We start from the raw sequence: 27,120 nt of genomic DNA, 5'->3' as shown, positions 1-27,120 counted from the left end.
ATTTAGTCGACAAAAATGTATTTTGGCAGGCCTTGATGCCGTTGTTGACTGTTTTTTTAGCGACGCGTTGTGAGCTGGTAGATCGGCTATTTTCAGCATGCAATCAATTGTAAAATGACTGGATCTCTTGTCCACTAGTCCCTTCCTGTCATTTTAGTCTAGTTTTTATTTGTTGACGAAATTGTCACTATATTTAGTCTTAGTTTTAGTCATCATAGCTTAGTTTTTATTTAGTTTCCGTCAGTGAAAAAAGGTAGTCGACGAACATTTATTGTCATAGTTTTACTCGACAAAAACAACACCGCCTACCCAGCCATCCAGCGAACTCCCTGAAGGTGACCAGGCTGTCCCTGTCCTGGTCCAGCAGCGTGAAGGCCCGGTTGGCCACGGTGTCCGTGTGGTGGCTCCCACACAGCCAGGGCGCCAGCAGCACGTACAGGCTCTTGAACTGGGCGCGGTCCACGCGGTACTGCTCCACGTAGGGCCGGCCCGGGTCGTGGTGCTGCAGGGCCTTGGTGGTGCTCCCGTCGCCCCAGTACAGGTTGATGAAATGCTCCGTCTGCAGGGGGAGACAGAGAGGGGTTTAATAATAATAATCTTTATTGTCACGAAGGATATTCGTCTTCACAGATCTGTTCAAACGGTGCCGTGTCATTAGTCTGAAGGCTCATTGTTCCGAAATTACTAACCCTATTCCCTAACCCTAACCACAACCGCAAGCACGGGAGCAGCGCATGTTCGGACTAACGGGACTTCAGAGTTATTATGGGCAGTCCCCGTTCAAACACCCACATCAAAACAACACATACAGTACAGTAGCACATAATGGGCTTCCGTAAAAAGGAGGGACTATACAGGGGGACATCTTTCAGATGGGGGTCTGCGGCCAAATACATACATTTGTGGGTCCTTGACATGAATAGGTTTTGAGAACAACTCTGTTTGAGTGAGTGAGGTGTGGAGGGCAGGGCTATGGGTTTAGTTTTGAGACTAGACTACCGTTAAGTATACAAAGACAACAAACAGTACCTTGAAGAGGTCAAAGACATCAGCCAGGTCCTCTGGAGAGATGGACACATCAGGGGTCACCACTCTCAGCTGGTGCAGAGACAGAGAGAGAGAGAGAGAGAGAGATATACGTATATGTGAAGTAAGTGATAAGTGAGTCTAACAGTAGAATATCCAAAGAAAATAATAATCTGTACATTGAAACTATAAACACTATGGGATTCCGGGTCAATATTGACCTGGCATCTGTGTCTTCATAAACTGCTGTCTAAATTACATGTTTAGCCTTTGCATAAACATGCAAGGTGGTCGAGGCTAGGGCAGCCGGCAGGTGCAGGTCTTATTGCAATGGGGAGTTCATTCTGTAGTCTGGGAGAGTCTAGGACGCGTGGAGCGTTGTTCCAGAGCTTTTAGCGAAGCTTCTGCCAGCTTCCCTGACAACTTTAACTTCCCTCATGTTTCAGCCAAGTTGTTTGAACTGTTAATCAGCTTGGGTGCAGTACTTCGTTTAGACTAGTCATTTGGTTAAGACCAGTCATTAGTCCTACAACTACAACCTATCTCAAACCTTCACAGCAGAAACACAAAGCCATTTAGATTCAAAATCAGACCATGATCTGATGGTCTGAGGTTGACACTTTAATCATTGACCTCCAGACACCTACCTCAGAGGTGACTAGATTAAGCCAGACTAAATCTAAATATAAGATTGAGAAACCTTTTGTACTTCTAGTAAGACTAAATCTTAATTGTCCAGACTCTTCTTCAACAAAGATGGTGAAAGCTAACATTCTTTGTTCTGTACTCTAACAATTTACAATAGTATGGTACAAAACACTGAAGTCCTTAAACCAGAAACCTAACCCTAACCTCCCACGGGGCTGCACACCTAAACCTAACCTTAACCCATGTCTGTATGCACCCCGATCAGCTTTTGGGATGTTTGGACCCAGATGTGTCGCCAATCAATCAATGTCATGATTTGTCACGAGAAAGGGCACATGTTCAGTGATGGATAGATATACAGTAGGTAACTGGAGAGAGATTGATTGATTGATTGAAACCTTTATTTATTCTCGAAAAGAGCATTGAGGATCACATACAGTATATAAAACAATTTAAGACATGCAGGTATAAAACACTAATCAAATCTTCACGTAAGGCATATTATACAGACAGTGAAACAAAACAGTTACATATTGAGGTAGGGAGGTTCAGAAGCAGAAATGATACAGACAGAGAGAGGGAGACAGAGGGGAGAAAGGATACTCACAGCGTTCTCCTTGGTGGTGTCTTCATGTGCTTGAAGCACCTGGATTCTGTGTCTGCATCTCAGCCTCTCCACCTGCCTCACCGTCAAGTCTCCAAATTTCTGGAAGCAAGAAAATAATCTGTACTTGAACAAAAAGGTGTGTGTGTGTGTGTGTTATCATTTCCAACAGTGGCCCCCCCCCCCCCCCCCCCCCCCACACACGCACTTTACCTCGTATGAGTCATTGATGAGCTCAGTGATATTTGTGTGTCCTGCAGGGGGCGCACTAGTGGGGCTTTCCTCCTGAGGAGAGAGGAGAGGAGACGAAGAAGGGGGCAGCGCTGGTGACTCCTCTTCACTCCTCACCTGGTCTAGAAAACTACAAAACAGATCGATCACATGACAGCGGGATTAGAAAACTACAAAGCACTGAAAGCAGATCACATGACAGCGGGATTAGAAAACTACAAAACAGATCCCATGACAGCAGGATTAGAAAACTACAAAGCAGATCACATGACAGCGGGATTAGAAAACTACAAAGCAGATCACATGACAGCGGGATTAGAAAACTACAAAGCAGATCACATGCGACGGTAAGATTTCTTTTCAAATGCTTCCGTCATACAGTATGGAGCAACGGAAGCTCTGATCATGAGCAAGGGATAAAGCGGAAGTGGAGCCTCCTCCCCACTTCCGTTTCCGTGAACGGAAATGGCAGCTTCCTTATTCGGATTTCGGGAGGTGTAGTCCCAGATGCGAAGCACTCGTTTCTACATCGTTTCGTTTCTACATCGCCTCGGGAGTGTTTTGGCACTATCAAGCTACATCCGGGATAGCACCTGATGCTATGGATTAAATAACCCCTGGCGTTTAACCTGTTAAGCATAATAACAATATCATTTGAAAATGTATCTCTCTTCAACAAATGGCTTTTTCCCCATTGCGGTCCTTTTCATAATTCAGTGTTTTAGCCAAAGCAATGCGTGTGTGTTGACACTACACACACGCAGAAGAACTGGGAGGCGGAGGTGCGGGGGGTGCGCTGCCCGGAGTGATGTAGAAACGAGTGGTTTCGCATCCCAAACTCTATAAAGCATTCAGAGATTGTGGAGTAGTTGTCTGGCTACGCAGGACTACACAACAACAAACAGAATCACCTGGTCAGAACCATGAGGGCCTGTCCGTCGTCGGCGCTGGCACACAGCTCCTCCGCGTTGGCCTCCAGCACGGCCAGGCCCAGCTGGAAGATGGCCTTGATGCCGTGCAGGAAGAAGCAGTCCACCACGCACACGGCGCTCCGGAAGGGCATGACGCTGAGGAAGAGCGTGAGGAACCAAGAGAGGGAGACGGACGACAGCGGGGAGAGGTCGGGGATGTGCTCGGCCAGCACCGGCAGGCGCTCGCGGATCAGCTCCTCGAACACCGATTGGTCCACCTGGGCGCCTGGAAAAGACACAACGGAATTAACTCCGACTGGTCCACCTGGGCGCCTGGAAAAGGTACGTAATGTAATGTGGCTGGAAAACCTTGTATGTTTTAAATTTCTTTTTTTAGAGTGGCTTAAAAAAAACATTAGTGTGCAGGTAGTGTAGTATGTCACCTCCTTCACATTTTAATACGCTTTTATATAATAATTTAAACAGAATACAAAGTGCTGGTTTGCTCCTTGTATTTATATATGGTTTGCATTCCGTTTTTCACACTTTGATGACTTATGTAACAACTGCATTGCAGTGTTATATCTCAGTCAAATAAAACCACGCACGCACGCACACACACCATTGCCATTTCAAAGCTACAAAAGTACAAAAGGCACACGACCAAACATCCGCCTTCCAACAGACATTTAAAAGGAAGAGGACATTGTCTGAAATGCGTTCCATAAATAAACGGCTGCACAGGAAGTTAGCCATGTGCTTCAGCGGCTTGGCGGTGGTCCAAAAGCCTTGGGGAGCGTTTGTCGAGGCCGCCGCAATGCTTACATTTATACGAGATTTTCTGAAAAAAAAAGGATCAGTGGTGCACTGGTACTCAAACATGTTCATGTCAAGGACCCCCAGTATTATCTAGATTTCGCGGAACCCAGTCTGAAAATATGTTGTTCCAGGGACCTCCCAGAAGCAAATATTTGAGTTAAAAAATGTTCACTGTGAAAAAATATATTATTCAATGTTGCACACATTTTCAAAAATAGGAGATCTATGGGAAGTATAACTAAATGCTTGAAACACCTAAAGGGGTTCCCATCCCTGCTGGCCCTCACCTATGACCCTGCGGTTGAAGTAGTCAGGCAGCATCCTCTCACACACAGCGACCAGCAGCCAGAAGGCCTCTTCCTCCTTAGCATAGAGCAGCAGCACGGATGCTAGGATGTTCATAGACTGTAGGGAGAGAGAGAGAGACAGGCACTGATGCTAGGGTGTTCATAGACTGTAGGGGGAGAGAGAGAGAGAGAGAGAGACAGGCACTGATGCTAGGATGTTCATAGACTGTAGGGAGAGAGAGAGAGACAGGGAATGATGCTAGGATGTTCATAGACTGTAGGGAGAGAGAGAGAGACAGGCACTGATGCTAGGATGTTCATAGACTGTAGGGAGAGAGAGAGAGAGAGAGAGAGACAGGCACTGATGCTAGGATGTTCATAGACTGTAGGGGGAGAGAGAGAGAGACAGGCACTGATGCTAGGATGTTCATAGACTGTAGGAGGAGAGAGAGAGAGACAGGCACTGATGCTAGGATGTTCATAGACTGTAGGGGGAGAGAGAGAGAGAGACAGGCACTGATGCTAGGATGTTCATAGACTGTAGGGGAGAGTCAGGGGTCCTTGTGGTCGTTTTTGAGATGGGCACAAGGTCTGTACATATAATATTGAGAGGGTCCTTGACATGAAAAGGTTGGAGCAACAGTCAGGATGAGTTAGGAGACTTTTTTTCTTTTTTTTTTTAAAAGAAAATCTATCCCACGATTTTGTAACGCATTTTCACCCCTGTGTCAATTATCCAAGTTCCTCCTTTACACCTGACAGGGGGGAGTTTCCCCGGTTGGACGTAGCGCGTGGAAGGAACACGTTATTCCAACCAGTTCCTTTCCCCTCCATCAGGCGCCAGGGGGAGGCAGTTTTTAGACATTAGAAGTTAGAAGACATTTTGTGTAATCAGTGTTGGGGAAGTTACTTTGAAAGCGTAGCTTGTAAAGCTACAAGTAGCTCACCATGGCAGTAGCTTGATCAAGCTACATAGCTACCCCTGGAGAAATGTAGCTTGTAAAGCTACAGCTACATAGGAAAAGTAGCTAAAAGCTACTTTTTATTTTTCAGCGTTAAATTGAGAATGTACATGCGGGAGACCCCTGCTCCCCTCTGGGAGACCCCTGCTCCCCTCTGGGAGACCCCTCCCACCCTGCTCCCCTCTGGGAGACCCCTCCTCCCCCTGCTCCCCTCTGGGAGACCCCACCTCCCACCCTACTCCCATCTGGGAGACCCCTCCTCCCCCTGCTCCCCTCTGGGAGACCCCTCCCACCCTGCTCCCCTCTGGGAGACCCCTCCTCCCACCCTGCTCCCCTCTGGGAGACCCCTCCCACCCTGCTCCCCTCTGGGAGACCCCCCCCACCCTGCTCCCCTCTGGGAGACCCCTCCTCCCCTCTGGGAGACCCCCCCACCCTGCTCCCCTCTGGGAGACCCCTCCTCCCCTCTGGGAGACCGCTGCTCCCCTCTGGGAGACCCCTCCTCCCCTCTGGGAGACCCACAATTGTAGCTTGTAACTTGAGTAGCTAAGCTACAAAAAATGACCCAAAAAGTAGCTGAGCTACTTGACGAGGTACACAAATATGAATGTAGCTAAAATACCACAAGCTACAGCAAAATGTAGCTAAGCTACGTAGCTCAGCTACATGTAGCTTAATACTCCCCAACACTGTGTGTAATGGGCCTCAGGTCCTTAGCAAGTGAACAGAGCCATCCCTAGCATACGGTACCTGGCAGTAGCCGATCTTGGGGTTGCGGTGGGCGTAGGCGGTGAGGACGCGCCGCAGGGCAGCGATGCCCGTGGGGTTCTGGAAGGCCGGGTGGTCCGGTAAGGAGCGGTGCAGGTCTCTCTCGATCTCCTCCGTGGCCAGGCTGCTGAGACCCATAGACTTCTGGACCAGGTCTGCGTAGTAGTCCCTGTGGGACGCCAGGTCGGAGCACGAGTCTACAGGACGGGAGGTTTGACAACTTGGGTTTAGTGGGCATTAGTGATGCACCAAATATTCGGTTTCGCCCGAATAGGCAGAAAATATATCACAGAATAGTGTATGCAATTAATGCATTCAAAAAAGCTGAATAAATGTTTTATGGACCCATAGTGATTATTATTTTGCCATAAATCAGGTAGCTTTAAGGTACGGCCATGACAGCAACGGTTTTCGGCCAACTGTTTCCTATATTCCGTACTCCGACTTAGCTTAGGCGACTCACAAATGTTCACAAATAGTTGTTCTCACAAACGCCATTTACAATATTTTTGCACGACACTATTGCACGATAAAAAGGCTTAACGGCTTTAGTCGGTCAGGCTGATCGATTTAGTCGCTTATTTAAAAACTATTGGAATATCTCTTGTTACTTGGAATTTGTTGATAATTATTTGCTTCCTAATAGCAAAGAAAATAGTAGCAGCCCTCCCCCCTCCAGAGCCTGCCCTCAGCTCTCCACTCCGTTGGCTCGCGTTCAGACATGGTGATGAGATCATAGTCTATTTTGTGCGCGCTCTGAAATCCTGTCACTCTGGTTTTTACATTACATCAACATTCCACTCCACTGAAATAGTGGTGCTAGGAAATGAGCTCATATGAGGCCGCAGAGTGAACTCATTTAGGCCTGTCGAAATTGAAAAAAAATAAAGTTTTCTAAAAAACCTTACGTTTCTGTATCAGTGGTGTTCCAAAACTTATATGCAATATGCCTCCCCCCCATCTGAAAATTTGTTTTTTTCAAAAATAGCAGCTCGTGGCGCAGCACTCGGTGCCGCGCTACGAGATTGTAGATCTGCTATTCTTCAATAGCTAAAGTATAACAGAATGCTTTAAAACACCATAAGGGGTTCCCGCCCACAATGGGTTAAAGGCCTTGCGAGCAACGCCGCAGTGATTCATCCATCCATCGGTGCCACGCTCAGGGACGGCTTGTGGGTACGCGAGGTTTAGTGGTCGTGACAGATTTAGACGGTGAGGCGAACGAAAGAGCGAAAAGTTAGAAAACAAATGAACACCTAATCCATGCTGGCCCCAGTTTGTTAGTCAGGACACTGACGCAGGCTTGAATAGGTGACGTGAGCTGCACAGGTGACTGCGGCCAATGTATCGGCGTATGTCAAAACAGCAAATGCATAAGCGTGCCGGTTATGTGGTACATTAAAATGTCATCAGCTTTGTATACGTTTTACCCTGCCGCAGCAGGGTAAAACGTCTCCGCTTTTAGCTGGCTCCACATTATTGCTGATGTGTGAACACAAACGCAAATACTAGTGTACTGTACACACACACAATACACTCACTCACCAGACAAGGTCATCCAGAGCTCCCCCCGTAGCGACTCGGGAATCCCCATGGAAACCAGCTTCTGGATCTTCTCCGTGCGGAACATGTGGACCCCTCGCCCAAACTCAGAGAAATGATCGTCCCACAGTCTCTCCTTCACCTGGTCTAGGCTCTGCAGGACGGACACGGACGCACACACACACACACACACACACACACACACACACACACGATTGATTGATGTATTTATTAACAGTTGCAGAATTACAGTACATTTCAAGCACAACTCGATACAAAAACTGTTAACTGCAGTGAGTGGACGACACCATAAAGCATTACGCTTGTTTACAAGAGGGTCCACCGTTTTCAATTCAACACACACACACACACACACACACACCTTCCCAAACTGTGGTACGTGCACCCCCTGTGCGCTTTCTAGGGGGTGTGCGACATGAAAAGGCTAATGGTGGTGCCATGGTTTAATTTTAAATATATGAACATATTATGGCAAGTATATGCAGAAAAAATGCCATATTCAGGTTATATGTGCATATGTGGATATGCAGAATGCACATATGTGGATATAGGAAATATATGTCTCTATATAGCTTGTGCGACATATGCAGGCAACCAATTTTTTATAATATGTCATATATATATATGTTGCACAAAAATATGTTCATATTTATGTGGAGCGTCAGTTAGGTCACGACGTAACAGGAGGCACGGCCTCCTAACCCTAACCCATATACGGGTCCATTTGGTTTCATTTTACGCTCTCAAGAGTTAAATTATTGCTAAACGTAGGCTACACAATTAGAGAATGTGAAGAAAGTGAGATCAGAAAGTTTTGGGTGTGAGAGGCTAAATGTTACTAAATGGTGGCTCAAATGCCCAAGAAATAATGGACCTTGACAAGAAAAAGGTTGAAAGCCACTGTACTACAGCATCACAACTACTGTACTACAGCATCACAAAAGCATCAAAAGGAGCAGATCCAGAACCTCGAACCGTTTTGAGTTTGTAGATCAGCTACTTCTGCAAAAAAACATGATATGAATCCTGAACAGTTTTGGTTTCCACCCAACAGGGATGACATTCACACACCCACACGAAAGCACACCTACCAAACAACAGACTATAATCCTCAGTCTGTAATGGTCTCCGACTCTTACGGGTCCGTTTGGTTACATGTTGTACGCTCTCAGGGTTAAATGAACACTGAGGATTCTTAACCGCACACGGCTAATATTCCAGTATTAGTGACTCACAAAGTGTCTTGTCAGCAGGTTGGAGATATCTGCAGTTGAAGGTCATGTCACTCAACACTGTGAGTGTACCCAGAGATCAATGGGGAGATAAATAATGGATGCCACACACACCCCACCCCACCCGCCCCATGTCCACACACACACACACACACACACACACCCCCCCACCCCGCCCCCCCCCCCCCCCCCCCCCCCCCCCCCCCCCGCCCTATGCCCATCCATCCACCTCCACCCAGTTTACCCCTTCAGTGTAGTCTAGGAAACATAACCAGGTACATCTACAAAGCAAACATTAGAAACACCTTGTTGGATTTGCCCTTTGAACTACAGTAGGATGAGTCTTGCAAAAAAAAGCTCAACAGAATCCAGGTCTAGTCAGTCACGACGGGCATGTGCACGAAACGAGCACACACGCGACAATTTCCAGGGACCCCGCGACCACGTAAATACGCTTGCGTTGTCGCCCCTCGACTTCTCCGTGCATACACAGAAAAAAAACCCTGCAGGTCTCATTGAAAATAAATTACTAGGCGCGTTAATGGCTGCCCTTCTGAAATGACCTTACGTCAACAAAATGAACACTGCTCTACAGACTGCTGATCAGCACTAAGTGGGTCGCACCTTGGCGTCATCGTTGTCGGCTCCAGTCTGGCTCTGATGGAAGGCGGTCATCAGAGCTTCGCTGTTGACGGTGTTACGGAGAGCCTGCTCCTCCGCCTCGTCGTCGTCACAGAAACTGGTGTCGTAGTAGAAGGTGTAGTACGGAGCAGGGGAGCTCTGAGGAGAGAAACCAAGGATTCAAACTGGTGTCGTAGTAGAAGGTGTAGTACGGAGCAGGGGAGCTCTGAGGAGAGAAACCAAGGATTCAACCAGAAGGTGTAGTACGGAGCAGGGGAGCTCTGAGGAGAGAAACCAACGATTCAACCACTTCACTTAGTTTCTTTCCCCCACCTAATATTGAACCAGTTCAGAGTGGAAATTCCACTGAAAATGAATTGGTTCAAAACTCTAAAAGACGGTTCGGAACAGGAACAGAAAAAAAAGGCTACCGGTTCCGTAAAAGCACCAAAAGGTGAACATTTCATCTTTGCTTCTGGGGGGCTCCTTGGAACAACATATTTTCAGATGGGGGGGGGGGGGCGGAGGCATATTTCATATAATTTTTGGGGTCCTTGACATGAAATATTGAGTCAGGCCTAAATGGGTTAAACAATGTAGAGACAAGCCTACTTATTGTGAACTGGCCACTGACTTGTGCCTCACCTTCAAATGGAATTAGCTAATCTTTTTCAGTATTTCCCTGATAAAGCTCCACAAGAATAATGTTTGTATAAAAAGAAGTGCCATGCATTGATAAACTACACACCTCACTGGAATTTACAATGAGGAAATGAAAGCGGAAATCACGAAGAGAGTGGAAAGTAGGCTATTGTTGAACATCTATGTAGTTGAAAATTGTTTATTTTCAGTGAATTTCTTAGTTACAACATTAGTTACTGTGTCCATTTGGGGACAACCTCTCACTCCCACACAACACCAGCTGCCAGTGTCCTTGTTTTGTTCCTGGATCAGACATTTCTTCTCCCAAAGACGAATGCAAATTGTTTGACTAAAAACGGCATTAAAAATAAAAACAAGCCAAATAAATAAATAAAGGGAATGAGATTAGATGTGCACACAAACGTAGCTTGTAGACAGACACACACAGGATGAGGCGAAAACATATGCTCATATTCTCTGCCTCCTGGCGTGTCGGAATCAGAGTTATAAAGGATAGAGTGCGGGGCCCGGAGTAGATCAATCGTCTGGGCACCTAGGCTGCCAAACCAGCTGGACAGCGTGCCACGGGTTCGACTCCCAAGCCCGACGGCCTTTGCTGTGTGTCACTCCCCATCTCTCTCCCCCTTTCCTGTCTGTTCCCTATCAATAAAAGGCATAAAAAGCCCCAAAACAAATCTTTAAAAAAAGGATACAGGGAGCGACAGCCCCGCCCCCCTGCTATTCCTTTCAATGGAAGTTGCTCCGTGGTGTTTTGAAGCACCCGGGAGAACGCTCTACTTCCCGCATTTGCCAACCAACATCTGGTGCTAACGAGCACTCAATGTTAAACCCCAGCTGCGCAGGGTTTCCTCGTGCTAAATGCAGTTCCAGCTTTGACCAGTAGGCTCGACGGCTTCAACGTTGGCCTGCATGGGGGCTTGGTCGGAACTCAGTATATCATCTAATCAAATAGAAACACCTGATAGCCCAGGGCAGATTAGATAGGACAAGGACAGTGGTTCTAGACAGTGGGGTCGACTCCAGGGAACATCAAGGTTCCTTGGGTTGGTTCCAAATGGAAATGGACGAACCAATCAGGTCTGTAACCCTGAGCTGAGGCCCCTTTTACACCAAAATAACTTAGAACTGGTTCCGTTCAAGATTCTTGGAACCTTGGTGCTTTCACGGAACCGGCGGCCATTGTTTTTTTTGTTTTTAGTTTTTTAGTTCCAGTTCCGAAGCAACTTTTAACCCATTCTGACCTGAGATCAGATTCTAAAAAATTTGATTTTTCAAAAATAGCAGATCTACAAGCTCGTAGCGCGCCACCGAGTGGCGCGCTACGAGCTTGTAGATCTGCTATTTTTCAATAGCTAAAGCATGCTAACACCAAAATGGGTTCCCGTTCAGAATGGGTTAAGGTTCTGAACCAATTCATTTTCAGTGTAAACACACAGTGTACTGGTTCAAAAGTAAGCGTGCAACAAGAACGGAACCAGTTCAACCCCAGTGGCAAAAGGGCCTGAGAGCACTCCAAATGGAACCGAGTGCTCGATTCCATTTGAGGTTCCATTTGCGCGCTCTCAAAGAGTTATCGTGAGTGTCCTTGAAATGAAGGTGACGGGTACACTTTACACTACAGCGGGTCCGTCCATACATACCAGTGCTCTCTTGCCGTGCGGTTTGCTGCGGAACATGGAGTGCTTCCACTGCAGCGTGCGCAGCCTGGCGTTCATGCTGTTCACCAGGTCGTCGCGGTCCTGCAGCTCGATCAGCTGGAAGGCCTTCTTGCTGCGCACGCTGACGATGACCGGGTTGGGCAGCAGGCTGGTGCTCTCCGCCTTCTCTATGGACAACACCTGGCGGTGGAAAAGAACGTAGATAGAAACAAGAATGACACGCGTATCATTAAAGATGGAGTTCTGTGAGTTTTGTATTTTTTCCCAGTGTTTCATGTGTTTATGAGGCGACAGTACTTGATCATGTTTTAGGGTGGGAAAAAAATCACAGCACTCCATCTTTAACTGCCAGGTGAAACAAGTGCTGTCTCCGTTGTGCATCCGTTTCCCTTTTTTTCCCCTTTTGTTGCCACACTGCCACTACACAAGTGACTACTGGCCAATCACAGCGCGTCTTTTCTGGGAGTTGTTAGACCTGAATGTCTAGTAGGACTCTAGTACAGAGCCCTGGGGGATCCCAGTATTTTGGGCATGTTATTTAAACATTTCTAAAAGAAAAAAAAGAAAAGAAAAAAGAAATCCAATGTCACATTGTGAAACATGAGCTTATAGATCCGTCATTTGTGCCGTTTTAGAAAATAGGCTAACAAAACCTGCTGTTTGTACACACAGTACAGTATTACTGTGTGTACAATCTACGTTTGTACACAGTACAGTATTATAGTATAGTATTGTTTGTACACACAGTACAGTATAGTATTGTTCCTACACTACACACAGTACAGTATTATAATATAGTATTGTTTGTACACACAGTACAGTATTATAGTATAGTATTGTTTGTACACACAGTACAGTATTATAGTATAGTATTGTTTGTACACACAGTACAGTATTATAATATAGTATTGTTTGTACACACAGTACAGTATTATAGTATAGTATTGTTTGTACACACAGTACAGTATTATAATATAGTATTGTTTGTACACACAGTACAGTATTATAGTATAGTATTGTTTGTACACAGTACAGTATACTATTGTTCCTACACTACACACAGTACAGTATTATAATATAGTATTGTTTGTACACACAGTACAGTATTATAGTATAGTATCGTTTGTACACACAGTAAAGTATTATATTATAGCCTTGTGCGTTCCTGCATAAATAAGAACAGTGCGTTTACCGTTTACTGATAGCTTGGTTTGTTCAGGTTAACAACATCCCATTTACACAACAAGTGAGGCTTGTGTAAACTACTGTAGGAGATTAACGGACTCAGATTAATCAATGTAATCAATCAGTCTGTCAGCCTGGGATGCAATCCCTTGTGACTCTTGTTATGTAACATTTGAACAGTGACCTTATCTGAACGTCTGCCAAAGTGCAAACACTGTATGTGTGTGTGTGTGTGTGTGTGTGTGTGTGTGTGTGTGTGTGTGTGTGTGTGTGTGTGAGAAAATGCCAGCCATTAGGGCAGGCTAAACATACATACCAGCTGATTCTTATATGATACCATGACAAACCAACAATAGACAGCCATCATGTCCTCCAGCTCTGCTCTAGATTGGATTAATTATCTTGTGGTTGCATAAAACAAACACAACTCTGTGTAGAAATGAGTTTGCAAAAGGTAACAAACACATTTTGTGCAACCATGCAAGCTAACAGCAAAAGTTTCACATGATAAATTAACACCATGTCATGCATGCTAATAGTAAAAGAGAGAGAGAGAGAGAGAGAGAGAGAGAGAGAGCCCGAGAAAGATCTGGTCAAAAAGAGTGTTGACCAGATGAAGAGCCTTGGTTCGAAACGTCGCCGATAATAAACTTTTGGAGCAGATGAGTGTGTTCTCTTCTCTTTTTCTGGTGTCACTTTTGAAACCAACACCTCCACTAAGTGATCTGCGTATTTGACTAGTTTATGCATGCTAATAGTTACAGTACAAGTCACTGTTCTTGTAGCCTTTAGCATCGTGTTCTCAACCACTTACAGCTGCCCTATTATAGTTCATCATCATACTGTATGACGGTGTGTGGCTCAAACATAGCTGATCAACAAGCTCACAACACATCACACTGCGACACTTTGTGACCTTGGAGATTAGCTGCTTAATACATTTATTTTATTTGCCTTTAATGATTATCAAATATTGAACGTGCAAAACTGGTTTCAGATAAGACACATTTATTTCTAAATCAAAAGGGAGCGCCTTGGCATGACCCCTTTTTTAGAAAATGTTGTGGTCCATATTTGGGTCCGGGCCCGTTGAGAAACGCTACTGCAGCGTCTTTGTGATTAACCCTTTAAGACCTGGGATAAGATTCTACAAAATGTCTTCTAAATCATGACAGTTTTCTGAAAAACCCCATGTTTCTATACAGTGGTTCTGAAACCATTTCATGTCAAGGACCCCCAAAAGTTATATGTAATTGGCTGCCGACCCCCATCTGAAAATATGTTGTTCCAGGGACCCCCCGGGCAGAAGCAAAGATAACGTTCACCGTGAAAGAATAAATATTCAAAGATTTGCACACATTTTCACGATTTAACAAAAAAATAGCAGATCTACAAGCTCTGCTATTTTTCAACAGCTAAAGTTTAAAATAATGCTTAAAGTGGTTCAAAGTTAAGGTGACACAGATGAATACCGGAAGACTCGCCCCGGTGCTTGCCCGTTTTTCCTCCCGGAACTGTCACCAGTGAGGGGGATAACTTTGTAATATGCTATTGGCTGTTTGTATTCTTTTTGGAAAAATATAAAAAGATACTCCTGTAGAAAGGCTATATTATTTTACTTATTTACTTGACCCTATAAACAATTTAGTATTATTTAGTATATGTAAGGTTTTGCACATTCAAATGGTACCTCGTCAGATAATCGCCACATAGCCTACAACAACTTCTGTGAACAGACTTCAATGTAGTAGCTTTTCATAAATTATATTTGTACTTAGGCTGTCTGCTGTCATGAAAGTTTATAGTTAGAGAAATTCAAAGTCCAGCCGTCTGCTGTCCAGCCTCTCCCACCCCTCACTGGGGAAAATTCTGTGAGGAAAACAGAAACGGGACGAGTCTTCTCGTTACCACACAGATGCGTTCCCCAGTTCTGAATGGGTTAATCAGCGAGTGGAACAGTCAACACAGACTGTTTAACAAGAGCACCATGCAGCACACAAACCATTCAAGGGCGTCTCCATGTGTTTAGCCTTAGTCAGGGTTTCTATTTGTTTTAAGAAAATTCACATGCGTGTGAACTGTGAAGTGAGGGGCGCCTGTTAATGTTTGTTTAAAGTGCTCTAAACCAGGGATTCCCAAACAGTGGTGCGCGGCACCCCTCGTGAACGCTTTCTAGGGGGGTGTGTGAAATGGTAATGGCAACTCCACTTTGTCCAGTGTCTACGCTTTGCTGTTGTCAGCTTGAGTCAACCCATTTTGGGCGGGAAACCCCTTTTGGTGTTAGCATTGTTATGAGCTTGTAGGTTTGCTATCTTTGAAAAATCGAGGGGCTAGCAGCGCCTCCCAATAACAGAGGGCTGGGAAATATTATTATTGATATTGTGATACATGAGACTAGATATCCTATGGGGTGATGTTGGCGATATATCTATGATATATTGATATATTGCGATAGCTTTGCCTTTTTTGCAATACTGATATTGCGCATGTTCATACCTCGATAACGATACGATAATGGTATATTGTGCAGCCTTAGTGTGTGTGTGTGTGTGTGTGTGTAGTAGGGCATTAAGCAACTAGTCGACTAGTAAATCCACTAGTGGACCTTGCTGGTACTGCGTGCACTGGCCCTCCTCTGTGTGTGTGTGTGTGTGTGTGTAGTGTACCTCTGACAGGGGGGTGAGAAGCGTGCACTGGCCCTCCTCTGTGTGTGTGTGTGTGTGTGTGTGTGTGTGTGTGTAGTGTACCTCTGACAGGGGGGTGAGAAGCGTGCACTGGCCCTCCTCTGTGTGTGTGTGTGTAGTGTACCTCTGACAGGGGGGTGAGAAGCATGCACTGGCCCTCCTCTGTGTGTGTGTGTGTGTGTGTGTAGTGTGTGTGTAGTGTACCTCTGACAGGGGGGTGAGAAGCGTGCACTGGCCCTCCTCTGTGTGTGTGTGTGTGTGTAGTGTACCTCTGACAGGGGGATGAGCAGCGTGCACTGGCCCTCCTCCCGGCTGGAGAAGCACAGGTACCCGTCGGTGGTGTAGAGGGTCCCGGCGCTGTGCCGCCGGTTGTGGGGCGTCCACACGGAGCAGGACGCCACCTCGTAGAGCTTCTCGCCGCGCGGCAGCCGGAACAGAGCCAGCACGTACTCCCTGAGCGCCTGCTCCTCCAGCACCCTAAACAATTTACAATTTAGGCATTTAGCAGACGCTCTTGATCCAGAGCGACTTACATTAAGCAAAAACAAAAGCATGGCATACATCACATGTATAAAAAGTAGTTATCATGAATCATGTATAAACTAAGAACGTAACAGTGGAGTATCTATGTCAACTATACATACTATACTATATTATACAATATACATGTGTACTATAAAGTGCTATGACTACATAAAATGCAATTCTAGTGCCGTCTACGTAACGAGCTATAAGTCTGTCTAAAATACTATCTACCAAGTCTAGATAAAGTGCTATCTAAGGGGCTAGGCTAGGGCAAGTGCTATGGGCCATGGTGGAGTCTGAAGAGGTGGGTTTTCAGACTATGGCGGAAGATTGGGAGTGAGGCTGCAGTTTTGACTGTGATGGTTCCATAGTTTTGGAGCCAGAAGGGAGAAGAGTTTGGGACGTGTGGAGCGTTGTCCCGGCGTTTTTAGTGAAGGTACCTCCAGCTTCCCTGCGTTGGCTGATCCGAGTGCGCGGGGGGTAAACGCACCGCACACACGGGGACAATGGAGCGGGCAAGAGGTTATAGCAGGCAGTCATACGCTAACAATTAACCTTAACTTAATTGTATGCCCTACTACTTCGTCACACTACAGTCTCACACAAAAATAGCTAAAATAGCTAAGTTATTTAAGTCAAGTATAAACCCGCCTCTCCCTGGCCAGCCGGGGCACCTGATGGAGGGGAAAGGACCTGGTTGGAATAACGTGTTCCTTCCACACGCTACGTCCAACCGGGGAAACTCTCCCCCCCCCCCCCCTCAGGTGAAAAGAAGCGGCTTGGACTCCTCATGCATTGAAGGCAGCATGAGGTCAGTCCACTGCCCTCCCCAGGTTGGCAGAGGGAAGTGTAGAGCATTTCCTGAAAAGTAACGGTTTTGTGTGAAACAAAAGTAATCTCACAACTGAAAGGTTTTCTTAGGCTAAGATCCAATCTGGGATTGGGGAAACGGTGTAAATCTGAAAATATGTTGTTCCAGGGACCCTCCAGAAGCAAAGATTTGAGTTAAAAATGTTCGCTCTGAAAGATTATATTCAAAGATTTGCACCACATTTCACGATTCTTCAAAAACAGTAGATCTACAAGCTCATAGCGCTTTGCGTGGCACTCAGTGCCGCGTTATGAGCTTGTAGATCTGCTATTTTTCAAAGTATAATTACTAAAGTATAACATAATCCGTAAAACACCAAAAAGGGGTTCCCTTCCTGAATGGGTTAACAATTAGCACAATATGTAAAAAATTATGACGTTTTGGTTTGTATCTTTCTCATTCCATTCCTGCAATCCTGCATACAAACCAACCAAACACCAAGTCAATGCAGCCAGCCTATGGAAACCAAATGACTTTAGAGAACATTAATCCATTGGTTGTGTGTGTGTGTGTGTGTGTGTGTGTGTGTGTGTGTGTCTCTGACCCGACCCAGATAGATACTTCGGTGGGAAGAATAAGCTGCTCTGGCTGGGGCGATTTATTTTAAGCAGAAACTAGCTGACATATGCTGTTATATAGAGCCTAAAGGGAGCTCTGTTCACTTGCTACAGGGAGACTTCTATTCATACTGTACTCCAGTTTTGGGTGATACGGTGACCACCGCGGTGTTTGGGAAAACTACAACATGACGTCACTAAAACTACAACATGATGTCAACGCCACGGGTGACCGCCATAAGACAGGACTTTACTCTCTGTGCCACTAGGTGGAAGCAGAGTGTAGGTACAGTAATGCCTTGCCAGGGCTATTTCCCTATATTTGAGCATTTTCATTTCCGCTTTCCCGGCATAGGAGGCCGCCATAGTAAAGATTGGCTAATATTAGCAGTAGCTCACACCGTTTGCCTTTCGCCAGATCAAAACCACGGACAGCGCTCGTAGTTTCAGAGATACGAGGCATAGAAGATCCTACTTTGACTGGAGCTCTGTGGGGGCGGAGCGTAAAAATCCTGGTCCTGGGGGTGACGAAGGCGTTGCCTAGCAACCGGGACAATGTTAAAAGTAGATTTTCGGCTAAACCGTTGCGTATTTGGTGTAAAGCTTTAGAAAAATCCGTGGTTGCACTGTTTTTTCATGGTAAATTTCACCCTATCCTGTGTTTCCGAGGCGCATTGAACGTACCATCAGAAAAGGAAGGAAAAAAAAGGTCTCTCGCAGCCAGCTCCGCACAGTGTGCGGCTGTGCGCTGCGAGCACTCAGTCAGTGAACAGAAGCTACCGTACGACGGTGCAGAGTAGACACAAACAGACTATAAAGAGCACCCGCGACGAACAGAAGTGAGCCCCACGCACAAAGGAAGCACAACCTTTAGCTTTATAAAATAGCTGTCCGTCGATCAGTTGACTTTTCACTGTAGCGCTGCGTGCTGCTAATGATCCACACCCCACAGCTGTTCTAGCTGATTCTCCGACGCGAATCTGCGTCGCGACTCGCGATCATCAATTTGTAATTAAAGAAAGCTTCTGCAGTCTGCACACACGTGTACAACAACAACAACAACGCCACAGCTGGGTGTACTGCTTGCGTTTAAAGTCGTTTACAACCGTTCCACAACTTTTCACTGTCCAGCTTTCCCCTGCTATTCTCTGGGATAGAAGCCTTATTTATATTCTGCAGCAAGACGGTGTCGCACGCCTAAAATTGCAGATCCACAAGCTCACAGCGGGGCGTGGATGAGACGCGTTGTGAGCTTGTACATCTGCTATGTATTTATAACGTTAATAATACATGCAGGCCAGGGTCTTCAATGTTTTTTAGGTCAAGCCAAGGACCACTTAGCTGAGAGTGAGAGATCAAGCAGGGACCCCCACTATACATAGGCAATTATATTATAAAACTGTGTTGCAGATTAAACTACTTGTTTGACAGCACTACGAGTGTGACCTGTCATTTTTTGTTTATTTGTTTATTTTCTATTTATATGTTGGTAACATTAATTGAGCTATTACATAGGCTATTACATTTTAATCTCTTGAACCCTCTATACTCAAAACCTCAAATTGACCTTTGAGATATAATTATTATACTATAGCCTATGATTATTAGTAATCTAACAATTCCACAATAACCAGCAGAGAGCAGACCCTTTGTTTACTTACATAATTCTATAAGTTGGGTTGTTTGAGATGCAGAGCTATAATACTAACCTACAGTAAAACAATAAATTGCTTTGAATTTAAATGTAATGCATTTTTACATGTTTTGGGAAATTAATAGAGCTTTAATATAAATCCTTTCTATTGTGATGAATCTCCATCAAATGAATCGCATCGTATCGCATTGATTTGAACTAAATGGTTATCGCATCGGGAAGAGGGAGAATCGTATCGCATCGTATCGCCAGGGGATTCCATGTATCTCTAATGTATCGTATCGCTGGCAGTGCATCGAGATGCGTATCGAATCGTGAGATGAGACGAGATTCACATGCCTAACACACACACACACACACGTTCCTATAGATTCCTCAGCATACATGTGAGGAACAACACAGACATTTGGACATGTTGTGTGCCTCTAGGCATAGGTTATGATCAGTAATGCACCAGTGACCTATTTCACTGACAGCCACAAGTGCCGTTTCTGCTTGGAACTGATGGAGCTTATGTGGTCGGGCCGAAACCTTGCATCTCCATATTTCGCAAAAATAGCTGATCTACAAGCTCACAACCCGATGCATTGTGAGTTTGTAGAACATTTTTGTGGTCTATGGGTCAATGGGTTTATATATAGCTCTTCAAGCTCACACTATTTGTGAGCTTGAAGATATGCTATTTTTGAAAACCTTTGACGGTGAAACTGAGGTTTCATTCAATATTAAAGTTATAAAAAGGACTAACAAGAGCTTGTGACTAAATACTAAGTACATTGAATGCATTGGAACACAGATGTTTATTTTCCCAATTCCTGGAAAGTTTTGGACATACGAGCCCTCCCCCGACAGCGTCTGTATTCATGGAGACAGTGAATTTCAGACAACCATTAAAAGCTCAGTGTTGAGAGAGAGAGAGAGAGAGAGAGAGTCCACTCCAGAGACTATTCTGGTCAATCATAAATAGGCCAGGCAGCTGTTTACTTCCTGTTATGGGGTCGAGGTATTTATTTACATTAAGTTACTAAGAATGGCGGCGGGGGGACGGACACAAATGGCTCCAGTCTTGTATAATAGTGTTTATACATGGAGGAGGTGGATTACTCAGATGTAGTAGGCTATAGGGCCGGGCTTTGTGAGCATGTGCTCCCTTTATCCGTTTCAGTTGAGTGAACCATTCAAACATTTTTGGGTCAAAGAAAGATTTTCATGGGTTATGAGTAGATATATATATACTGTATATACATTTTTATCATTTTGGTAGGAAATGTAAAAAATAAAAATAATAATATTTCTCACTGGACAAATTTCAGGCATACCGGTGCACCAACAGACAAGAAACCCCAGAGTACGCAATGGGAGTAGAAGCCGATCACACTGCTTTGCTTGTATTGGCCGAGTGGATGATGTGGATCACTCGTATACCAAAATCCGTTTAAATTGAAAATAAATTGCTTCTCACATTAAACATGCAAATAATTTAGATTAATTAATTAGAAAGCCTCAAAGTTAAAAATTTCAAAATAATTTCTGAAGGGACAATATCTCCAAAATGGCTTTGGATCTCCTTAGAATCCCCCAGAATGAAGTTACAAAGACGTTACAAAGGTCTGCAACGCTCTGGTGATGCCGTTACCCCTGCGGCCCGACTACGGATAAGCGGTTGGAGATGGATGGATGGAAAATAATTTCTGAAGTTCAAAAGAAAAATATATTTTTTTTTTAATGAATGCATTGTAATATGATTTTGTAGGTTTGGGTCCCAGGGAGATGTCGTAACGTTTGGAAACAAAGCCCTGACGTAGTGGATGCGTGGTGATGCGAGCTCGTTGGGCTACCATCTTCAGCGCGTGACACTGCCATAAGACGGAACATAAATTAATTTTGTAAGAAGTGCAGCAATGTTGGGTGCCCGCTGGCCAAGTGGTCCAGGCGGACGGGCTCATGCCACATATAGGCTTTAGCCTAAAAGTGCGTTGTGTGTTAGAGTCCCGTTAATTTGATGCGTGTCTCTCCCTCTTTCCTGTCTGTCTTCACTTGATACTATCAATAAAAGACAGAAAAGCCAGAAACAAATCTTTAAAAAAAACAAGAGAGAAAAACAAGTGCAGCAACGTTGATACGTTTTATTTTGCTTTTGTTTCCTTTTTCTATGTAACAACTCATTTAAATATTAATAAGGTGGGCATAATAAGCTTCGCCTTAAGTCTATACCTTTTCGACCAATTGCAACATGTTAACCTTTATTCTGTGTATGCAACTGCTGTGATAAACCATGACTGGTTTATCACTAAACCCTCCCTCCCTGACTGACAAACTTAACACAACGACGGGAGAAAGAGGAGTTAGGCTGGCTAACAAGCAGAGAGGTTACCTTTCACCTACAACAAAAATGCAACAAGGTGAATTTACAAGATAGAAGAATTTCCCACAGGACACAACAGTGCCAACTTAAGTGGCTCTCAGCTGCTGTGAATCAGACTGTGATTTATAGCATACAGACATTGTTACAGTCTATGCACGTTTTTCACCCTCTAAATGCAAAGCAACATCTTTTCTCCTTTGCATTATTTTAATCTAGGTTTTAGCATAACCTTTGACTGTACTAGTATTCAATCAATCAATTAATCCTGCATGCTTTGTATGAATTATTATTATTATAAAAATGTCAATTGTCAATGTCAATGTCAATGTCAATTCCCACTCATTTAAAAAAAGAAAACCTCTCATGGTGTCAAATGGTTTCGGTCCACTAAGTTGATACTATGACATGTTGTGACCTGCCTCCTTTGGCGTCTGGTAGCCCATTTGATTCAACTCCAATTCAATTCCCACACACATTATGCATCGTTGTTGTCAGGCAGAACGCTCGTATCTCCTTCTTTCTAGATTATGTGTTCCTGTGTATCAGTGGTTTTCAACAATAAAGCACAACCATGAACCTTTCATATCAAGGCTCATTAGTTATTCTGCATTTGAGCCACGGACCACCATGTGATTAGGTTTAGCCTCTCAGACCCAAAACGTAGAATATGTTGTTATCGTTGGGTAGGATTTTGTCCACATTTCCATGCTGTATTGAACGCTGTATAAAATGAAAACAATTGGACCCATAAGGGTCCATTTGGTTTCATCTTACACTCTCAAGAGTTAAAAGTTCTATATAGCTCCATTTGGTTGCCAACTCTCCATCATTTAGCTGGGGACCACCTGGAACCCCCATCAAGGACCACTGGTGGTCCCCGGACCACTGGTTGAAAACCACTGCCATATATCAACGCCCTCATACTGCAGTGTCACACAAAAACATCAAAAGTAGCAGATCCACAAGCCAGAAACGTTCCGAGCTATGTCGATCTCCTACTTTCTCTTCATGTGAGCACCGCGCTCTGACTGTAGGTGCGCTACCCGTTCAAAACATATGAAAATAACGGGTCGCACACACCAAGACTTCAGTTCAAATTGTTTATTTCATATTTGTCCCTGTTCAAATATGAAATAAACAATTTGAAGTGAAGTCTTGGTGTTTGCGACCCACTACCGATCTCCTACTTTCGCCATTATCGAATTTGAATCCTGAAAAGTCAGTGCCGTGTCATTAGTCAGAAGGTTCATTGTTCCGAAATTACTATCCCTATCTCTAACCCTAACCTAAACATAACCGCAAGCACGGGAGCAGTGCATGTTCGCCAACCTTAGTGCATGTTCGGACTAACGGGACTTCGGATCTATGGGCAGTTCCCGAAAAGTCACAGTTTTGGACTAACGAGGTTTCCACCCAACAGAGACGCAGATATGTACCTGCCTGCACACAGCCCATTATATACGGAGTCATTCTCACTGTCGAACAGAAATCACAGCAGAAACAAAAACCCATTATGTACCCAATCTCATCTTCCAGTGTCTGCCTCTCTGCAGTTCTATGTGCTGCTGTCCAAGTGGCCTATCCATTTAAACGCTGTGGTTTCCGTAGGAAAAGGGATGGGCAACTTTGACGATGGAGAGGGCTACTATATTTGCACACTCACTCCAGAGGGCCACATTGCATATTACTGTCGTAGCAAAAAAATTGCGCCGCACTGTGACACGCCGAGAGCTTGTAGATCGTCTATTTTTGCTATATTTGAATTGAAGTGCAGATTTTTTGTTTATTTTGCCATTTTTGAATTGGAATCCTGAAAACTAACATTTTTATTTAATTTCAAATGCCTTTCAAATGCCTACTTATTATACTTATGTTAACTTTATGAACTAATTACAAATACATTCGACATAAAGTTTGCATGTTCTCCTCGTGTCCCCTAGGGTAGGTACCCTCACAAAAAACATGCAGTAATCCTGGTCTCTAAACTGCCTCCCCCTGGCCAGCCGGGGTGCCTGATGGAGGGGAAAGGAACTGGTTGGAATAACGTGTTCCTTACTTCCTTCCACGCGCTACGTCCAACCAGGGAAACTCTCCCCTGTCATGTGTAAAGGAGCAACTCAGGCATGAAGGAAGCATGAGTTCAAGTCCGTTGCTCTCCCCAGGTTGGCAGAGGGTGTGTAGAGCCCAGGATCACATTAGATAATTGACACAGGGGTGAAAAATGGGTTACAAAATCGTGGGATAAAATTAAAGTTATAAAAAAAAGAAAAAAAGACAATAGCATTTTAATACTACTCATTAGCCTACTAATTTAGACCAAAGTAATTAAAGTGGGTCATGTTTGGAATTGTAACAGCTGAAATCAATAATATATCAATATTCTGATATTAAGCATGTGGCCCCCGGGGCCGCCAGTTGCCCATGCACGAGGAGTCCACAACCCTCCTTTCAGACCCGATAAAGATAGATATACAGATAGTAGATAAAGTTCCATCTTACAGTGAGCATTAGTGAGTAGTGGAACCAATTACATGAAGATACGTTGAAGATGGGCCCAAAGTGCTCCTAACAATCGGCGTCATTGTTGTGGTCTAAACTGTGCACATCACGCAGTATGCACTCTTCCGATTCCACAAAACACTTAAAAAAACCTTTATTGTCTCATAGAGAGACAGGGTAATTGGCCGCAGCATTCTACCCACGTCGTCCCTTCATGTCCCGAGGGTGGCTGTCTGCTGACAACACTGTCTTTATGACCTCATCACGGTCACATGGTGTACGTTGTGTTTGAACAGTGCTGTAGACGTCCCAGACCCAGAGCAGTAGCTTCTAAAACGAGACTCCGTGCAAACAACACACCTCGCCACGTGTGCAACATTATAACACAATCATTGTCGTCGTCCCCCCCGTCCCCCCCCCCAAAAAAAAGAAGAAACAAAACACTGCTCATGTGCCAGTAGACTTGGAGGTGTTGGAGTCACAAGTATTATCATTTTGCGTTTGGCCACAGAACTCCCATCTGAAAAGATTCTGTGCCAGGGACCCCCATGAGAGAAGATCTTTCCAATTGTTTCAAAATAACAGATCTAACAGCTCTAGATTGTAGATTTGGCTTTGTTTGAATAGCCACATGTCTTAATTGGGCTAAATTAAAAATAAATTAAAAAAATTAAAAACTTTGAGAACCACTGATGTGGTGCACGCATAAAATCACACATTTCCCTAAATTAACTATTTGAACCCCGTCTAATATTTTGGCGTACGACGCTGTACAAAAATAGCCTACAACCAAACGTTTGTCAGCAATTTTCTTTTAAGAATTTCAGAAAATAGGGACGTCAGGTTGATAGTGGTAAAACATTATACAAATGGAAATGTACGTTCCCACTCACGTTTAAAATGTAACGTCTCATGGTCTAAAATGGTTTCAGGCCGCCATGTTCACACATCTTCTAGAACCAGTTTTAAGCAACATGTTGTGACTTGCCTCCAGTCCATTGGTGTCTGGTTACTGGTAGATGTTTTAGCTCAATTCCAATAATGTATACCATTTGGTAGTAGTTGCCCGTCACGTCTATTGTTTTCTGTCATACTTCTGACCAGTGAGGACAACTTTTGTATCAACATCACAGTGCATTTTCAATGCTCACGTTAAAAATGAACCTCTAAAAAAAACATTCCCAATCTGGCCAGCCGGCAATCAAAGCAGTGCCGATACCTTGCCCACAATGTCTACCTCTCAGCTTTCCTACAGTCTAGCTCTATCTCAAGGGACAAAATGCTATTGCTAAGAGTGGGCTGCACTCAGTACTAAACTCGTTCCCAGCAATTTCTCATCTCACGAGGAGAAAAGCTAGGAAATGAATTGCAGCCCCAAAGTGTCCACAGGGCGGAACTTCCATTCTATGTACTGTACTTACGCCGGAGGCCGTTTTTTTACCAAACAGTATTCATGCGTTGACACAGCATTAAAATAACTTCCTTCGTCTGCACTTCCTGTACTTCCGCTTAAGACACTTTCAGAAGCAGTTCTCGTCTCTGGTACAAAACATTTTCGGGTATTTTCTGTCTATTAAAATATCTATTAAAATTAATACTGTATATGAATGACTGATCTGTTGAGTATTGCGTTCTGCATCTCGGCTACATTGAAAATGATGGCCTGCCCCTCAACTGTACTCTGAGTACAAATAAAGGTTATGATGATGATGATGATGATGATGATGATAAGCATTTTACAAAATGTACTGTGGGTTCAGGTTGTTCGATGTTTTGGGAGCCATATCGTTTACACTACAGTGATATATTTTTATATCTCCTAGCTAGCACAAATCTCAGTGCAGGAACAGAAGATGGGACGTCTAAATCCGTGGTTCTCAACCAGTGGTCCACCAGTGGACCACCAGTGGTCCTTGATGGGATTCGAGTTGGTAACCAAATGGACCCTTATTAGATCTCTTGAGTGATCTATTTATTGAGTGAGTGTAAAATTAAATAAACATTTTACCCTTGAGGGAAAAATGTCCACAATTTGGTTTAATTTCATGCTCTTAAGAGTAAAGTTATGGTTAAACATCTGCATTAATTAATTTAGGTGGTCCGTGGCTCAAATGCCGAATAAATAATGGACCTTGATATGAAAAGCTTTGAAAACCACTGGTCAAAATATTCATTTTTCAAGCTCCAAAGACATTGTCCTCTGAACAACATCTATTTATCAGAATCTACTGTACTCGTGGGGACAAGTAATATGCACGCGCACACGCACACAGACTCACCCACCCACACCCTGACCTCTTAGTAATGCACGGAACCTGACCTCTTAGTAATGCGGGCGGGTTGCTGCAGGATATAGTCCAGCTCCAGCCCTTCGCTTTCCAGCAGCCTTCGGAGGGCGATGTCAGCCAGCTGACCTATGACCCCGAAGGCCTCGTCCAGGCTCAGGAACATGGAGAAGTCCCTCTGGCGCTGCCTGGTGCTGACGCGAACCACCTCCGTCATCAGGCCCGCCGACACGCGCTCCACGCGAGTCACCTCCGCCCAGGGGACCACGAACTTGACTGCAGAGAAGAGAACGTACTTCATGTTTACATGAAGCTACGAGCTTGTAGATCTGCTATTTTTTAAAAGTCGTGAAAATGTGGCGCAAATCTTTGAATATATATTTCAGAGCGAACATTTTTAACCAAAATATTGGCTTCTGGGGGGGGGGGGGGGGGGTGTCCCTGGAACTACATATTTTGAGATGGGGGTCCATGGCACAATAGAGATAATTCTGGGGGTCCTTGA

At 44.5% G+C, this 27,120-nt stretch overlaps 1 protein-coding gene and 1 long non-coding RNA gene across 2 annotated transcripts in view; one reads left to right on the top strand and one right to left on the bottom strand.

Moving 5' to 3' along the window:
* Positions 1-27,120, top strand: part of LOC308331010 — a 302,214-nt gene that overhangs the window by 113,037 nt on the left and 162,057 nt on the right. The window lies entirely within an intron of this gene.
* Positions 1-27,120, bottom strand: part of tbc1d8 (TBC1 domain family member 8) — a 47,049-nt gene that overhangs the window by 8,087 nt on the left and 11,842 nt on the right. Inside the window, exons 5-16 of the mRNA XM_080785620.1 lie at positions 26,651-26,891; positions 16,129-16,336; positions 11,973-12,170; positions 9,673-9,828; positions 7,799-7,949; positions 6,236-6,450; positions 4,527-4,644; positions 3,421-3,706; positions 2,492-2,639; positions 2,282-2,380; positions 1,030-1,098; positions 310-559 (exon numbers count right to left, since the gene is read on the bottom strand). Of these exons, the coding sequence (XP_080641746.1) occupies positions 310-559; positions 1,030-1,098; positions 2,282-2,380; positions 2,492-2,639; positions 3,421-3,706; positions 4,527-4,644; positions 6,236-6,450; positions 7,799-7,949; positions 9,673-9,828; positions 11,973-12,170; positions 16,129-16,336; positions 26,651-26,891 (2,139 nt within the window). The remainder of the gene's footprint in view (positions 1-309; positions 560-1,029; positions 1,099-2,281; positions 2,381-2,491; positions 2,640-3,420; positions 3,707-4,526; positions 4,645-6,235; positions 6,451-7,798; positions 7,950-9,672; positions 9,829-11,972; positions 12,171-16,128; positions 16,337-26,650; positions 26,892-27,120) is intronic.

Source organism: Protomyctophum bolini (assembly GCF_963924005.1).
Source record: "Protomyctophum bolini genome assembly, chromosome: 16".
NCBI classification, from domain to species: Eukaryota; Metazoa; Chordata; class Actinopteri; order Myctophiformes; family Myctophidae; genus Protomyctophum; species Protomyctophum bolini.
This window is presented reverse-complemented; position numbering and strand designations above follow the sequence as displayed.